An 18,874-nucleotide genomic window follows, 5' to 3' on the forward strand; every position below is an offset into this window, starting at 1 on the left:
GGAGATTGTGAAAGATGTGGCCAAAGAGTTCTTATCAGTAGGCTCAACAATCTAAATTTAAATGATTAAATATAGACTGGCTGACCTACACTGATGTCAATGTTTTTAACCATCCTGGACTGTAACACACTTTCCCAGACTTCTCTCCTGGAAAGAATCTTCCAGGGTTCCACTCAGCCCTGTTGTCACAGCCATGTTCAAGAAACATTTGCCACAGATAATGTTCTTCTCTGTCAGAAACTGTGAGATGCTTAGGACAACTTATCATAGTAAGTCAGCCACGAGTTGTTCTGCCAAAACAGTTGCCTATACTCATGGACTGAACGAAGCAAATGTGCTCTTTGTGGACAAGACTGGTTGATTGTCTGGCCCACATTCGAAAATAAACCTTGTTGTTTGGGGTTGAAATATGTCTTTTGTGACACTAGACCTGGACCCGTTATACCTTTAGTGACTTTAATCATGGAGTTCATTTTTTTACAGCCATAGTTTTTGCTCCGCTTCAACAGTCCTGCACTTTTCATACAGTGATCACACATGGATTGGATTCCATAGAACCACATGGGACAAATCAATTGTGGTCGATAACAAGGCCAAATGAGCAGAAATTCAGTAATGTCATGATAACAAAATGTTGGCCCATGATTCCGTCCTATGGGAGCAAAGGGTGAAGCTCATTTAGACTGGTGCAATTCTTCTTTTCATCTCAGCCACACTGAAACTTTACATTCATCATTCCATTAACACTACTCTAACAGGCTTCCTGTCACCCTCTGGATGATGGCAGGGACATTGCATATGTGGACCAAAGGCTTTGATGAAAGCCCCCGACCACCATACAAAACACAGGCCTACAATCAGATACCCAAAATATGTCTGTTACATACAAACATTTGCACACATGAGCACTTGAACACAGAAAGTCACGGTTAGTTTTGAAATTCATCCCTCAGATGTTTGACATGACACATGCGCTGAGCAAAATGTAGCACTGCGGTCAAATTGTAACTTGTCAAACAATAGCTTCTTTTCAACTCTGACAGGATTAACAGATAAAAGAAATATTAAGAACAGATTCTATTCTATTCAGCGGGTCTGTGTGTGCACAAGGAGTATGTCATGTGTGTGTGCGTTTGTGCGTGCCAGCTGTTTTGCTGTGTCTTTTTTTATAAATATGTGAATAAGGTTTATTGTTATACATTTTACCTTTCCACCAACTTGTAATATAAATGCATTATGAAAGAAAGGTTAACAGTACAAGTATGACATTTAAATGGAGTATATTAAAGGGAAAAACCAATGTTGAGAAATACGTAGGTAAGGGCTTGACAAAGAAACTGTGTGCTGTACCAAAAATAGCACATTTGAGAGATATGTAGTGTGTACACGCACGACACGACGAGCGCTCACGCCATTAAACAACAGTGATGCTAAGCTAACAGCCATGATTTTCATTTTTCTTATCCCTTCCAACATGATATGTCCATGCATTTCCAACATGGTCATCACATAGGCAAAACGCCACCTTATAATAGTTGAAGTATTTTACCTGAGTTCCTGCAATCCTCTCCTTGCTGTGGAACCTGCACAGAAAATGCCAGCAGGTCGGGAGCCAAAAGGGATTCAGGCTTGCGGCTCTCATTTAGCCATCGCCTCATATGAAGATCCTTAGTATCAGATGGCCCCTGGATCAGAGGAACTAGCTTCTCCTTTACAGCTTCTCCTGAGCCTGCCGGGCAGAAGCACAATTTCTCCAGTAATCACAATTAAAAACATTAAGACACAGTAGACTATTTTTAATTGAAAATATCAAACAATCTATACCTTAGACTGAATGTAAAAATAAATTCATAAAAAATAGCAAGTCAAAGCCAACTACAAAAATTCTGCACAGTACAGTCACCAACACTATTTTTATATTACATTGATTTTGATACACAGTCTTTATTTAACATTGTCATACTACATCTCTATGAATGTTGAATATTTGATTATAACAAAATGTGAGTGCTAAGATTTCTTTCTTTGGATTTCTATATCCACAGCTGCAGTAAATCTTACGCTTCTGACATCATATGTTCAGGTTGACCTGTTGGACTCTGTCTCCAATAACATCCTTGCGTCAAAGACATGACCAAAGGCCCAGTGACAACACCACAGGAGAAAACAGCAACTTAATCACACAGCTGGAAGTGAATCAACATAAAGAAGGAAAGCGAGGAGACAGAATGTAGGACATAAAAGTACAGATTTGAAAAAGTAAAAGACAGTCCAGTGCGGTGCAGTGCAGTGCAGTCGCTCTCACTCTCTCCCTCCTACACAGGCAGTAAAGTTTTAACAGGGCACAGCTGCACACACCTGGGGTCCTGGCACACACTTTTACAGCTCCCACGGTTCCAGAGGCACATTTCACCGATGCGCGGCTGCAGAACTTCAGCTCGAGATTTTGGAGCGAGCCCTCAAGAGTCGGTGACGAGCCTAAAGATTTCACACCTAATAAAAGGTGGGGGGAAGGAAGAACAAGGAAAAAGCAGAAAACAGTGAACGTGAGGTGAAATTCGACAGCTTTGAATACCGTAGCTTTGGCTTCGTTAAACACTTGATTGCACTTTAGTTGTTCTTGACCCCTTTCTTTTGCAAAGGAAATGCGAGAAATGGGAAAACCTACCAAGGGGCTCAAAGTAGAGCTGCTCTACCTCCGAGCCAAATGAGGTGGCGCGAGAATGTGATCAGGATGCATCCTGGATGCTTCCCAGGTGATGTGTTCTGGGCACATCCCACCAGAAGGAGGCCTTGGGGAAGACCCAGGACATGCTGCAGATACTAAGGCCCTAATTCACACTGACTGCGGAACGGATGCATTGCGGCTAAAGTCACGGAAATAATGTCCAAAAGGTGTGTCAATTTGAACAAAAGACTCTTCAGTGTGATCTTCTCGTGGAAATTCACAGACCCGCATAGGCACCGCAGCCGGTGTGCATTGCAGGCTGTACAGATTCCGTACAGACACCGCAATGCATCCGTTCCACAGTCAATGTGAATTAGGCGTAAGTTTCCTGGCCGTCCTGGGAAAAACTCGAGATCCCACCAGAAGAGGTGGGTAAAGTGGCTGGGGAGAGAAAAGTCTGGGCTTCCCCATAAAAACTGCTGAGCCCAGATAAGAAAATGAGGGAGGATGGACGGGCAAACGGACAGACAGACATTCATTAATATTGGTGTGACGAAGAAAAAGCAAAATCCTCAACATCAAAATGATTCCCCTTCACAGAAGTCTTCACTGCTGGGGATCACAACAATTATGAAATATTGATATGATTCTGTTTAACTTCCTTCTAAGCGCTTGTGACAATATGTTGATTGCACTCTTTCACACATTGAAGCAAAGTCCCTCAAGCAAGCCATGAAGACTGCTACAGCAAAGGCCCGGCAGAACATTTCAGGGAGAGAAACCTTTTTGATGGGTTCCAGATTTCAGGCAGTCATTAGCCACTTTTACACTGCCGTTTAAGGCCAGGAATGCTACGCCGCTGTTACGCAGAGCTGTTACCTCTCTGCACAGACGAAGAAAGGTAAAACAGATTAGCTGGCTACTGAGCTGATTGACCAAAACAAGGATATACCATGATGAAAACCCAAAATTAATGATTTAATTTAATTTACTGTATTGCTCGTTAGAGTAAACATGGCAATTACAAAACTAATCAAACTAATATTGAATGCATGTTATTTTTTTATGAGATTAAACAATATGGTTATCAGATAAAGCAATAAAATAAAAGGGGAATATGGGATAGATGGATGTGATCAGAGGAGAGCAACTAACTTTCCTAAGGGTCCAAGTGGTAAACTGGAATGGCTGTTGAGAGCCACAGCAACATACAAAAATCTGAATTATGAACAATATTGCTGATTAAGATGCTAAGATACTTCTGGATTCTATCTAGTCTGTTTTTGTACAGTAACTGGAATATAATTGTTAAATAAAAATGATCACGTTAAATAGAAGAAAAAATACCTATTGTACTAACTTTAATGATGAAACATGAAGAGTGCAAAGGGCTACTAAATACTTTTAAAATACTGGTAACTCACTATTGAGTTATTTTTTTTTATATACTTATGTGGTTATTGTGGGCACCACGCCTGGTTTAATGAATATTCACAAAAAAAAACATTTTGTTCTTTTTGGCCCTCACCTTTTTCGCTCAAACTCAAATTATTTTGTTGTGTAATACAAAATTATGCTATTGTTGTGCCACTTGGAAATATCTTTGCATACTAGGAAAATAAAAAACATACTTCACCCAAAATCATTTTAAAATTACATGATCAGATTGTGACAGCTCCAATGTATACTGTCAAGATTATTTCTATAGTGCAATGGAATTTCAAACAAGTACAAAGCTGGATGGCTCAAGAACTCAAGATAACTTAGGGAGTTATGTGCCAGGCCACCTGTTGAGAGAAAAGAGGAGGATTCATTCATCACATGCACATTCTTCCAAGAAGCTAAAAGTGTCAGAACGCATCATAATCATTCTTGCATTATCTCTTTTGATAGGACTTACGAGTGAAAATAACCCCCTTTTATTTGATACCCAACAAGCATTCTTTTGACATTCATGTTTTTTTTTCTTCTGATATAAGCAAATGCAGATGAACAAATAATATTTACATTAACTGCATGTCGTAAACTGTCACAGAGGGTAATTTGCATCTTTTGCAGGACAGTTAGAAACCCCTAATGTGTTAATCACCTGACTAACTTGATTGTGGTTAGCTAAAATCTAATCTTTCACTTAAATGTAATGCATCCATCCATCCATTTTCCACCCCTTATCCAGAGTCAGGTTGCGGGGATAGCAGCTTCAGCAGAGAACCCCAAACTTTACCCAAACAGCTCATCCCGGGGGATTCCCAAGCCAACAGTCTGTCCAGCGTGCCCCTTTTTTTTTTTTTTTTTTTAACACAACCATTTAATCAAATGAATTGTAGCCAATTTGCTAAAATCTTAACCACAGACTTTTCTTCTATCTCTCTCTATATGAAAGTCCTTCTTGTATTATCAGGTGGAACATGCAGATGTTGATAAATGTCTTTATGTCTCCCTGCCTGCCTCTTGATGCATGTAGTGCAAATGATTTTTTGTTGCCCATCGACCGTAAACGATTCCTCCGTCTGTAGCAAGTCATGTCCTGCTTGAAAAAAATACAAATAAATGCCACTTTTCAGTGCAAACCCAACAGTTGAGATTTACACTGCAAATATTCTAAATGTGTTTTAAGCCATTTGATTATATTTTCTAGAAATTGCAATAATTGACCAGCGTTCATTTTATAAATACATGAATATGACAACAATCATGAAATAGAAAAGTATTTCTACAGCCCTTAGCCACGTAGATTTGCCCTAAAGGGCACACTGCACCTGCTGGGGTGGTAGTAGCTGCACTTAATAATGTTTTGTCCAGCTGTTAAGACTATAAAAAGTGGGGTACCCAGGAAGAGAAAACACACGGGGTTGTAGTTTGTTGCCGTGAGACGTGGTATTTTGTTTGGTGCAATGCATTAGTGTGTCTATTACAAGCACACGTGTGAGTGTTTCTGTGTGACCGAGAGAATTGAATGCGTGTGGTGCTGTTATTTGTCAAATGAGGGCAGGTGCGAGGAGTACATAAACACACAGCTAGGGGCCAGAGGCTACATCACACCATCAAACACACACCATGAGGGCAAATATGGGCAGCTGGATTTGTCATTCTAAAACCGAGCAACAGGTCTAGAAAAATGAAGAGTCAAACAACAAAAGTAAAAGATCCAGTACCAGCATTGTTCGGGAAGGGGGGGTGCAGGAATAGTGTATGCCAGCTTCAGCATGTATGAATGTACTATATTTGTGCGTGTGAAGGAAAACTTGGTGTGTTAGTGTTGGTGGTGGCAAATACTGGGGGTCTAATTTTCATGATTTCCATCCTTCCCAGGTGCTGCCTACTTTTCAGTCTGCTCAGTAAAGCAGTGACACATGTTCCTGGCTTTTACAGACCATAACTCTCCCTGCCACCGAATTACCTCAATTAAGTCTTGCGGAAGTCATTTGGTCAACACTAATGGGTCTTGGCACAGTGCTTGGAAGACAGTGAAAGTGGAGTCATGGAGTTGGGGATAGGAGATGCAGGGCAAAATAGACGAGACGAAGGATGTGCGAGGAGTGTGAAAAGAATTTGCTGGGACCTACAAGAGTCCTACATTGGCACTTGTAAGGAGACAATTAGTGTACTGCAGTTTGCCTGCAACAGCTAACCACAGTGAATCAATGAAGACGCTCGTCCCATAAAAAGAAAAAAAACTACCAACCAAGCCTCACAATGTTCTGTTTTTCTGTAAAGACCGACTTGAAAACACATTTTTAAATTATGTCTGACATTGTCCACCCTGATCCCCCAATCTTTGGTGGGAATATTTACTTCAACACACAAAAGTGCCCACATCACTTTGAGCATGAGCGAAGAGTGGTCAAGCTAAATTCTGACTGCGTTAAAAAAGAAACAGCTAAGGTGAGCGTTTAAGAGCCACACGCCAGATTCTGAAGGCTCCGCCCAGATTAGATCAACATGGCAACACAGACCCTGGATTCTAATTGGACAAAAATAAATCTACATCCACATAACTACGAGTTGGGAGACCGAGAAACACACATAAGTAATGGTTGGAAATAAATAATCCAATTTAATCAAAGTTTTAAATGAAGGCCAATGTTTCTGATAGTGTTTAGTCAAGCAGAGAAGGCCTTGACTGCACACCACTGGGAAGATAGCAAAATATCAACACAAAAAGGACTGGCAGAAGACTAAGTCAGTGTTTTTGTGTCAGTTTAAAGTTGACCAGCGATGTTGGTTTAAGGGTTAACAAATGTGCTTCATTTTGCTTTGATTTCTTCAAAAGGAACAGTCCAATGCTTTGAATGATTATGGGAAAATACAGCTCAAAAACTCCTGTTTTGAATTAATTTCCTCGGTTTCATATACAAACTCGAGACAGAAGTGAATGACATAAAAAAGAACAGAGATGCAGGAGGACAAAAGCAAAAGACGACAGACTGTCTGGACTGACTTAAAACATCATCACGATCTGCCAGGAAAGGAACAAGGCCGTATGTGGCCCATTGAAGTTTGCACTGACAAGAGCCGTCTCAAGTTCCATCCAAGATTTATTTATCAGTTTTCTGATGCTGACATAACGTGGTTTTAATGTCAGTAATAAGGTTGTGTGTAGACAAAAAGGCCCCTCTTTCTTCCTTACTTCCTCCTGATTTCTTGCTACCATTTAAAGAACGCTAGGTGACAGGCAAACATTCCACTTAATCCGACCATTTATGTCTTGAGTGATGGGGTAAGGCCATACTGAAACAGACTTTGTGTTTTTTTTCCTTAACTCTCTCAACACCTAACTTTAATTTATGATGGCAACTTATTTTGCTTTCATTGAGCAACAATGAAAGTGAGTGCAATGTTTGTCTCCGTGTTTAAAGCCATTACAAGTACAGTGTTCCAATGGTCCCTTTTTTATCATATGCAATTGTGGGGTTAACTACTTTTCTTTATTCAGTGTGCATTGCATTAAAGGAAACACTGCTCTGAGGGTTGAAATGCAAGAATGACCCCCCCCCCAAAAAAATGAATGAATGAATGACAATAAGAAACAGACTGTGTTTTCATCACAGTTCTGTGTCACTGAGATCCAAGGCTGACTTCATAAATGTAATTAAAAACTCTCCCTAACATTAAAATACAGGGTGTAACTCTGAAATTATGACCAATAACTAACTTTTCACTTATAACCTGTTTTATCATTTGCTGGAAGACGTCTTTCATCTTTAAAGGTCGTCTGACGCACGTGTATTTATGAAACCTATAAATATTATGTGTACGTCCGTATGAAGATTTCAGACAAAAGTTGCAGTCGCACGGTTAAATGAAATTTTACCATAAGATTACACAGTATGGAGAACATACTTTTAGCTAAAACAAATGGAGACGGCCACAGTGTGTGGGACGTCAGTGTGGTCAGTGTGTCACTGAACCTGAGGTTAGCAGTGGCTGCACGCCACGGCAGACGGGAATTACACGCTTCCTTCAGCTACTGCTACCATGATAGATGCGACTGAAAACCACACAAGGATGCCGAAAGTATAACAGAATAAATAACAAGTGGCTCTGCAGACAATTACGGTGGTATAAGAATAATATCTCTACATAATGAAAATCAGATTAAACAATCAACAGGAAAAATAGAATGTGGACTCAGATAAGCTCAGAAAATATTGAAACAAAATTAAACAGCCAGTCAACAAATCAAAAAACTTGATGGTTTCGTCACAGCTAAAAAAACATAGTTTCTAACCTGGGTGGGCAGCTGACATGATAAGTTAAGTCCACCTCTGATTGACTTACAATAAGAATTGACTCCACCTTAGCCAATCATCATCATTTATATGGTTGTGTTGTGACCCTTAAATGATAAGTTGAATCAAAGAAAGAGGGAGATGCCACTGGTTTGATAAACACAGCTTTAGTTAACTGATACTTAAGGTAACAAACTGAAATTGTTCAGTAATTAATTAGATTGCATGTCACTAGAAATAAAATAAACATGTATTTATAACGTCATTAGTCCCATCACTGATCACCATAGAAAACTCTTGAGCGGAACACACAACACCACTGGGCATCTGTGCTGTGCTACAAAAACATAATTTCAAACATTATCAAGGTCAAATGCAAAATGCAGGCAACTAACCATTTTGCATGTTGAGTTAAAATTACAGCCATTGTGCAATAATTAAAAATAAATTAACCAAGTCATACAAGATGTGGCTGCATTACGGTCATTTCTAGTGATTTCAAATTTCTAACTGCTGCTTTAACCTGAGGCCAAAATTATTTTGAGGAAACTTAACATGCCTGTCAGTACCCTGTGATTAAAACTAAAGCTTTTGTGAATTTGATTGCTTTTGATTTTCTCTCTTTGGAGAAGGAAAGAAATCTCATTCCAAGGCAGCTCTCCCACGAAGGACATTGACCAGATGTGTTATCTGCCTGACTCAATATGAAACACCTTTGACTATTGAGAAACTAACATCAAAAGAGAAGGGAGTAGAAATTACTTCAAGAACAACTTGCATTCAAAATAAACACCAAACAAGGCCGCACAACACTGACTTTCTATTTCACACAACCACTCGTGTGGTTCTCTAATGTCACAAGAGACCAAAGTGTCATTAATTTACATTGAAGCTGGGGGTGCACCATTCACCAACTCCCAAAGTAGTCATAATTTTCACCATGCATGACTAGAAATTACACCATTACTATTACACCATGTCTGCACAAAATAATATATTAGGAGGCATGATAACAAGCAGCAAAGAATTAGGTTCCCTAACACACGCCACACTATTTTTTGAGGCGCTGTGATGTGCAGTGCTGATGACACAAGACCACGGATGCCAAAATAGAGCGGAAAGGCCATTTTACTGAAAGAACATTGCTTTGTGTACGTCTGCATAGTCATGTTGGGCCAGCTCTAATTTGTTCAGACAAACTTGGAAGCATGGAACTATCAAAAATCTCTTGGTAAACTCAGATTTTGGACCATTCAGTTTTAATTTCTGCCGCATATATTATATTTTGAATTTGTACAAGACAGATGTAGAGCAACATCTAAGGTATTTTACATTTAAGTTGATTTATTTTAGAATAATACTCTATACTGTTTGTTTCAATTAGTAATTATGTTTAAAAAAAAAAGATTTTATTTCAATCTGTTGAATAAATGTTTATCCTGGTTGGCCGTCGACCTGAAGTGTGTTTTAAGTTTTGTCCTCTTGTGTAATTGAGCTTGATACCCCTGGTCTACGCAACGGCCATTAAAGTGAAAAAAGAACAAACACAAGTTTCAATCCTGGTTCCAATTCTGGATTTTGTAATCAATGTAAATTACCAATAGCCACTCTGTCAGAAAGCCACATTAAGAGAAAAATTATGCCACCGCTAAGATGGAAAATGCCATTAATAACAGAATGCCACAATGTCAACACTTTTAAAAAGAAACAGAAGTCTTTTGTTGCTGTTAAAGCAAAACATAACTGTTTCTACAGGGATTTCAAATTTCATTACTTTAAATACCTTGTATTACTGAAGACAATTAACAAGCATAAAAAGATCACCAAGATTCACTCATGAGGTTAGAAAATCACAATATTTCAAATATTTAAACATTTACACTTGAATTTACAGAATCCCCGCTAAAGACTTTATCCATAAATTCAAGCCCTAATATACGCCCTAAAGCATGGGTAGGCAACTCCGGTCCTCGGAGCCGGTGTCCGGCATGCCTGACCACAACAATGTTGTGATTATCGTATTGTTTTACATCATTATATTAAACAAATTCCATAGTGAATCCCTGCCGAATTTGTATGATTCAATGCGACTGAGAATAAAATGACCTAAATGTCGTCAAACATTCACAGGCCGTTTCTATAATTCATGTAACATCTCGGCATTTCAACTACAAACTTGGGGAAAACACAAGCAATACTCAACACTTCTTTGCCTCCAAAAGCCCTAAATGCAAACTCCCTCGCCACCTTTTTTTTCGATCCTGCAACCAAATGTCCAGATGTTAAAATGTTTCTTCTTGTAACTATTCAACCCTGTTCCAACAGAAGGCAAAGTGAGAGAAGAGGAATATTTGACTTTACTCCACGGGAGACCAGTTTCATACTTTTTGGCAGGCACACAACAGTAAAAAGGTAGCTTTGCCGGTTTGGCAGCCAGAGACTGACGGCTTACCAAACAACGCAATCGTAATGAGTTGGAAAACCCCGAACCCCCCCAGAGGACTGTCCAGATGTGACCAAAATGAAAAGCGCTACTGTTTTAATTTGACTTGAACAAAAAAGGCAAACTGCTGAAATTGATCATTAATATAGCAGACGATGTGAAGCGTAAAGGAGTTTTGGGTTGATTTAACCTTGTCTCCAGAACCACTTGCAACACTTAGACCCCTACCACGTAGAAGACAAGTCCATCAACATTTATATGACTGAAATAGTGACTGTTTTTATTTTATATGATGACTATGTAAAGGAACAATTTTTAATGCTTCTGTGGTCATGATTAATGACGGAACTCCAAAATATCACCCAACTATGCTGTTTACTTTGGCTTCATTTTAGGCTCTATGGACAATTTAATTTCATTGCTGAGCTGTCTGCCCCACACGTTTACTACGGCAGTTTCCTGATCTCAAAATGCTATTTTCTGACGCAATAGAACTTTTGAGGGGGTTCACTTTTAACAAGCAAGCATATGGAGCAGGTGAATGTCACCTTGGCTTCTGCTTGAGCCCCTGCCATAGCCCTCCACAAGTTTTGTAGGCATTAGTGAAGTAACAAGTAGACGTACTGTAAAGAGCTTGAACTGTGTGGTGGTTTAAATCCGTAATCAACAAGCAAATGTCAATTGATTAAGGTCTAACATTACCTGGAGCTTTGTAAACTTCATTGATAAGGCTTTCGCTGAGTGTTGATGGTGCCCCATTCACCATGCCGTGTGTCCAGCTCTGCCAGATTGCTTGGAGAAGATGCGTCTGGGCTCTTGTGGCCTGCACAGTGAAGTGGGGAAGCTCCAAAATATACTCTGTGATGGGCACAGAAGACCTTTTACTCCTGCAACATAATAAAAAGTAACATAGAAAGTGGGTTATGTGAAGGATAGTACAAGCAAAGGACATGTGCTGAAAAAAAATAAAATAAAAAAAAAACACTGGTGGATGTTTCTGCCTGACTGTTAATCACAATATGATTAAACAAATAAAAAGATAGAATTAAACAAGAAGCGCAAGACTTCTTCAGTTATTTGGAAAATACTTGGGTAGGCTGCTTCTTTTGACACCAAGCCCTCTCTTGAGCTCAGTCCAAACAGAAAAGACGATTTATGGGAAATAATGTCAAACATAGAAAGTCAACACAGAAAAGAATCTTGACAGGTAAATTTTCACTTGACAACTTTACGGCACATCCACAAGCATCTTGACATACTTTTCAAATTTACGTGTCAGGTATTAAAACTACTTGCAAGGTGAGAAGTGATTTTTTTTTGGGCTGAAACAACACCACCACATGCACAAAGTCTCGAAGTCAGAGAGAGTGGTTCCTTTCTGAGTGTTCAAGGTTGGTACAATGAATGAATTCTGTGCTGTACTTATGATTAAATGACTACAAAGGTGAAACGAGAACAGGGACTAAGTTTCCAATGTTGGCAGTGATGCGAATGAACATCACAGTTAATTCAACAACACATTCACTTGGCTCAGATCCCATTTAAAGTGTGCAGTATGTCACGGGGTTCTCCCCTACTAAGCAGCTCTGCAATCGTTTAACTTCTCTACTTCTCTCTCGCTCTCCTTTCAGTGTCTCTTCAGCTTTCCCTTTATTCTCCTCCTGGGTGGTTCAGCAGGGTGACACGACCTGTTAGCTATACACAGACGGGTGCGGAGTACTAAACCGCATGCTGCCTTGAAAGGGGGCACCAAAAAGGCATAGAGGCAGTTTGAAAGAACAGAAGATAAAAGCAAAGAGAAAACGTGACAGGGTCAACAGGTTTCACTTGATAGCATGCATATTTTTAATCCACAGCTACATGTGGGTGTATTTGACAACCGTGCTTCTCGGCTATTAAAATCACTACTGTTACATTCTATATCGCGTGACATCAAACAGATTTTCATGTGTTTGTGCATGCCTGTGTGCATGTGTACACAGAGTTACATTTTGCTGATGTACAAAAAGAAAGTGAAGGGGACCATGCAGCAATAATGTGCCCCACATGCGGAGCAAATGTGTTTGCAAAGCCACTTCAATAGACAGATTGGCAAAGGATAAAGGTTTGTTGGCTTATTCAAGTGTGATTCCAAGGGAGTTGTCATGAGCATGCGGTCCTCTAAAACCTTAATTATGCACCTGCTTTTATTATATTATGCCAGACTCATCGTAAAAAAGCAATGTGGATGGACTTAAATCAGATGCAGAAAGTCTCATTAGGGTCAGGATGTTGGCTGGGAGGACAGCAAGAGTTTTCGGATTTCAGCTGGCAATGCAACGTGGTGAAGAGCTTGCTGTCAGAAAGCAGAGTATCTGGAAAAAAACTCATGTCGCCAAAGAGAAACATTTGAATCCTTAACAAAAGTAGTGTCTACCACACCAAATAAATAACCACATGTATTGGGCATCCAACAATTTGTTGTATGGAACACTGAAGTTGACTTCCCACCATGGGAAGTTAGAGCTTATTAAAGCATACTTCAACAATTACGTAGAGACCCATGCGAAATGGCCCTGCAAACCATTTGCGATCTTGGCTCATAAATTAAAAGACACCCGCTCCTTGACTTGAACATCAATGTCTCGTTTCATTGGCAGTATCCGAACCCACAGAAGTCATTTAAATCAACAAATTCTCAACTGAAAACACTTAAGCGAGTAAAAATATGTAGAATTTAAAATTAAATTGAAAATTAGTCGGGAGTTATGGAAAAACAAGGCCTCTTAACACTAACGTGGTGGTAGGTGGATTTCAACAGCATTAACCTCCATTTCCAAATCTGTCCTCTGTTGGTACCGTGACAAATCATACTCCAAATTGAGGCAAAGTCAACTGGAAGACTCCCAAACTGCTGGACTGTGTTACTTACTGACTGGTACATCTGTCTTCCTCTCTACTGCCCCTTTCTGAATCAAGCAAAACAAGGAAGGTGTTATGTTGAAGCTATGAGTCATGGGTTAAGGCAACAAAAACAGCAGATGTACTATTTCCTAATCTGTTTCTTCTTTTGACTGGCAAAAAAAAAACAAATTATGATGGAAGCCACAACCTGTTAGCGATACAGTGATTAAAATGAATAAGTAAACTCTAAAAGGTGTGTAATGGGATAAATGCTGCCATTTCCATCAGCTATCAATGAATGCGTCTAGCTCTAAAAACACCAATTTTACCTCCGAAAAGAATATATTCATACAGATGTTACTTCTACCGACAGAATCCGCACATAAATGCAAATGGTGACAAATAGTTGCAAAAATTCCCTTAATGAGGGAAGTTTTAAAGCAAGCGTAATACTACACACTGCCAAAACCATAACTGCTGCACATGTGTGATGGGTGTCATCAATTGTCCAGCAAAATAATGGCGAGCGATAGCAATGCTCTGACAGAGGCGAAAAATAGAATTCCTCAACTTCGGGGCCACCTGTGGTCTGAAAATACCCCCCAAAAAGAAATAAAATAAACAAAGTCAAAGTCTGCTTTCTTGTCAATTTCTTCACATGCCAAGACACACAAAGAGATCGAAATTACGTTCCCACGGTGACAAGACATAGTTCACAATGTACATACAAGTAAACAACACAGGAAAATAAATCAAGAAGGCACAAACAATGAATAAATAAGAGTGATGAATAAATAATAATAATAATAATAAACCTGCATCTTGCCATGATTGCAAGTAGTATATTGCCAAGAGCAGCTGGTCAGAATGGTTTATACAGTGTCCCAGAATACAAGCTTGGAACCGGCAGACATTTTTCCACAGTGTTCATTTTTGTTATTACTCATATCCTGCAGAGGACCAAAAATCATTTCCCTCGCTCTTTTCAAAATACAGTGACAAAGACAGCTGTGGGGCTTGGAAGGTCGACAGGAGATGAGCAGCAAGGTGCACTTTAATGGACCGCAAAAGAGTAGTAGACTATATTTACACAATTGCATATTCACTGTCTGTCTGTAATTATAGTATGGACTTTTCATATATATTGGCTATAGGTGGGAATAATGTCAATTAAGTCAATCCGTATCAAGCCTCATTACATTGTGCTACTTTCTCTTGACATGGGTCTTATCTGAACCACTTCACTCCACAGCAGCTCCAATATAATCCGTTACAGAGTGACATATTTGTCAGATAGACGAAACTGATAGCCACTGTCTTGGAGCCAGTGACGTTATCTTAAGTTTCTCTAAATCATTCACTGTCACACCCGGACTTGATTAACCAAAGCAAACATTACCAAAAGAGAACAGCCAACAAGTATCTGCTGTTTTTTTCCTGATTACAAATACAGCTAAAACTAAACTATTTCAGTTAATTTGGATCCCTTCCTCGGAGCTCAGCTAACAGAAGTATGGGCATGTTTTTATTCAATAGCGAGAAGAAGAAAACGTGTTCCAACTTTTGACTGGTACTATCACATGCACCAAGAGTGTCTAATTAGTTGCGCAAAAATAATCTTTTAGTCGGTGCTAAAACCTTGGGGTTCAGAATATAATTTAGTATAAATCAAAAAATGTGTCTACTATCTACACAAAATGAATAGTGTCCATCTTTAACAAAACTTTGGTTTAGGGAGTGATTACATTACAAATTTTCAAACCAGTGACATTAAAATTTCTCAAATGTGATGTATGAAAACCATTGTGTATTGAGTGTTATACTGCATCACAAAAAGGAAAAACATCCTTAGGTCCTATAAAACACTTCAGATTAGGTACTTACATATGTTATCAATGGCATGGCTGCTATTTGGAAATGATTGTCATCAAATAATTTGAGCAGTTTCACACAGGCCAAAGGCAATTCTGACATTGAGCCAACAAACCCAACACCTTTGGATTTGAGTGAGAAATTAAGATGATGCAGAGGCTCGATTTCTCGTTACTTTTTGAGGTTTTGCTCTTCCTGAGACTTGTGTCAAACTTGTTCCATGTGTGCATTTCTCAGTCATCTGTCCTGTAATAACTAAACTAAGAAACAGTAGAGTGAGACTCACTTCTCCTTTCTCCCCTTCATACCTCCCTGGCTCATACCCACACACATGGACACACAAACACGCACGCACAGAAGCATGCACATAAACACACACACACACACACACCATCTGGAGCACCCCTGACCTACACATGAACACACACATTCTCAGGAGAGAGCTTCATTACACAGGGATTACTAAAAGAAATGTTTTAATCAAGTTGTGCGGACAGCTGCAGATCGCAAGGCGAGAAAATGGCAATGACGTGGTTCATCGGGCGTTAAAGGAGAACTGCCAAGAGGCCTGTGCGTGAGTGTGTGTGTGTGTATAACTGGACGTAGCTTCCTGCTGCTGTCTAACAGGTCCAGCTGCGGTGGACGTGTGGGTCATTATTAGGATGAGAATTAATGTCACAGTTATACTTCCAAGTGTTACTCACAATTGTTAATTATGTCACAATGAAATGACCAATATTATTGTGAGGCTGAAGACAGAAAAAGAAATTATGAGCTATGAATCAGCAAAAACTGGACAGACGTGTTCATGGGAAGCGGTGGAGCAGCACCGACGACGGAGGAATTGTGGGGAGGAGAGGAAAGTGGAATGCACACCACAGTGATAATCCATTTAGAGTTGATAATCCACCCACCCTTCCCCGTTTCCCACTGTTTTCCCTCCCTCAAGCTTCAATTCCTCAGATGACTGATTCAGGCATTAATCGAGTTGCAGTCAACGGAAAACATCAACACCTGCTCTTAATTTCACCATATTGTTTAACAAAGATGCCTTACTGTAGAATTTAAATTGAATAAATACGCTTTGGACTTTGACTTTTAAACATGTTACGTAACATATTGTATTTGAGTTATCAATCAATGTTGATTTCAGTTACCAGATGACAACTGTTGATCACCACGGTGAGACGATTATGTCCATTATAGTGATTTCAGTCAGCATAAACACTCAGAATTATTCCATTGCCTTGCTACTTAATACACCTATAGAGCTATATTCATCAACAATATACATTTGCGTTGAAACCAAATATAAAACAAAACCTCACCATAAAAATGGGACAAAGTATTCATACACACACAAAACACGCAGGCACAGACACATGCACATAACCCACTTAGCCTTTGTATTGCCTGAAATATATGAATACTATAGAAAAGAAAAATAAGACATATTAAATTGGACGGACGGACGGACGGACAGACAAGTTCAATTTGGCCAATTATCAAAAATAATGTACTATATCCCCATTGTGACTGTCATATTAAGTATATGACAACCCGGCGGTCGTCCCTTCATTCTTGGTTTCGCTTGGATACACAGACCGGGAGCTGCGAGCTTTGACTAACTATGAACAGAAGTAATGAGGCATTACAATCACACCAGAAGGGCTCATGCCTCAGATGCCTCAAGCAGCCTTAATAAATCACCACATGAGCTAATCTAGAGTCTAGACTACTGGTCCAGACATCGTAATGGACCTTTCAACTTCCACGTATAACAATCCTTCAAGTTGTGTTAAAAATAGAATCAACTATTGACAATGTAATCGAGTTTCAGCCAAAATTGGATACCAAGGGAAAACTCTTTGCGTTCAGAAACATTAACAGGGTAAACGAGCTTTTTGTGGCTATATAACATGCACCTGTAATGCCACATGGTCTAAGAAATTAGCCCCTCTGAAATAGCGGAGTGCGAAACAGGGGCTGTTAAAAGTGCCACATAAAAGCTGACGTGGCTCTGAATTACAGTCTGCAAAGCGACCGGCCACACTAAGCTGCCGTGGGTTTGGTGGTCGGTTGGGCTGGCGGGCCCCAGACTTGGCCTGCCTCCATGTGCTGATGCTTTTAGGTGGCCCTGCATATTGCACGGCCAGAGTGTGAGGGGGGCAGCTCGAGGGTAGATCAATACAGGTGGCACTTCTAACATCCCTTACAAGTGCCACATCCCTCAACAATCCATACTTTTTATGGCAAGGATCTTATTTGGGATTAAGGTTTTATCAGCCAGAACATTTGAAACTGACCACGGGTGAAGTTGGAAGCTCCAGACATTGCAATTGTAGAGAAGTGTATGCCAGACTAAGTAGATTGCAGATGCCCTTCTTTTGAAAAAAGTTCAGCATGGTCAGTGAAGTAACATGAAACCGAGTGAAAATGCATTTTGACAGAAACGCTTCCAGGAGAATATTCTTTGGACAGAGCCAAAACTGTAGCTTTCTGGCAAGTCACATCATGTTTGTAGAAACAAAATGAAGCAATATCAAGAAAAGACCGTACCTATTGAGAAAAATGGAGGAGGAGTTATATATTCTGGGGCTTCTTTGCTACATCTGACACAGCTTTTCTTAAATCTCTGCAGACTTCAATGAACTCTAAAAATGATCAGGCGCAAACTACTGGCTACAGGATTGTCAGAGACCTTGGTCTCAGCTGCAAGTCAATCGTCCATCAACAAGGTAATGACCTAAAATGGGTAAGAATCAAAGTTTATGTAGACTATTCTGAAGTGGCCTTCTATAAGAACCAAACTAAAGCCGATTGAACGTGTGGAAGGAGCTAGAGTTAAAAAAGTCTGAGTTGCATAAATAATTTGGCTGAAGTGATTGGCCTCAAAACGTTGTCTGACAACACATTACTAAAATACTATAAAAGGTCAATTTCCTTTCTATGCTTTTTAAAAGATTCCTTTTGTCCGTTTTCAAATTATTTCAGTGTCCAAACAATATTGTTCAATGTGTATACTACAGTACTATTAATTCAGTGTCATTTCACCCAAAAATTTCAATATACATAAATCACTAGAACAAACGCTTCCAAAGGAATTGCAGTAGTATAGAGAAGAAAATAGATCAGCTTTCCATCTTAACATACTGAGCCAACACTGTACCACCAAATAAGGCTCAAACTAATAGTTGCCATGCTCCTGATCCCATTTCATGGCAAAACACTTATAGAACGCCTCTACTCAGATGCTCTGAGTACCTGACTGTGTGG

At 39.6% G+C, this 18,874-nt stretch overlaps 1 protein-coding gene across 6 annotated transcripts in view; it reads right to left on the reverse strand.

The window, feature by feature from the left end:
* Positions 1–18,874, reverse strand: part of LOC125974911 (intermembrane lipid transfer protein VPS13B) — a 212,407-nt gene that overhangs the window by 157,985 nt on the left and 35,548 nt on the right. For all 6 annotated transcript variants that reach the window (XR_007483786.1, XM_049729841.2, XM_049729843.2 and 3 more), the window contains 3 exons: positions 11,546–11,730; positions 2,359–2,493; positions 1,550–1,729 (listed from right to left, as the gene is read on the reverse strand). Coding sequence is in view for 5 of the 6 variants with exons in the window: in XM_049729841.2 (XP_049585798.1) it covers positions 1,550–1,729; positions 2,359–2,493; positions 11,546–11,730 (500 nt within the window). In the remaining variant the exon portion in view is untranslated. The remainder of the gene's footprint in view (positions 1–1,549; positions 1,730–2,358; positions 2,494–11,545; positions 11,731–18,874) is intronic.

The sequence above is a fragment of the Syngnathus scovelli genome, chromosome 9 (assembly GCF_024217435.2).
Source record: "Syngnathus scovelli strain Florida chromosome 9, RoL_Ssco_1.2, whole genome shotgun sequence".
NCBI classification, from domain to species: Eukaryota; Metazoa; Chordata; class Actinopteri; order Syngnathiformes; family Syngnathidae; genus Syngnathus; species Syngnathus scovelli.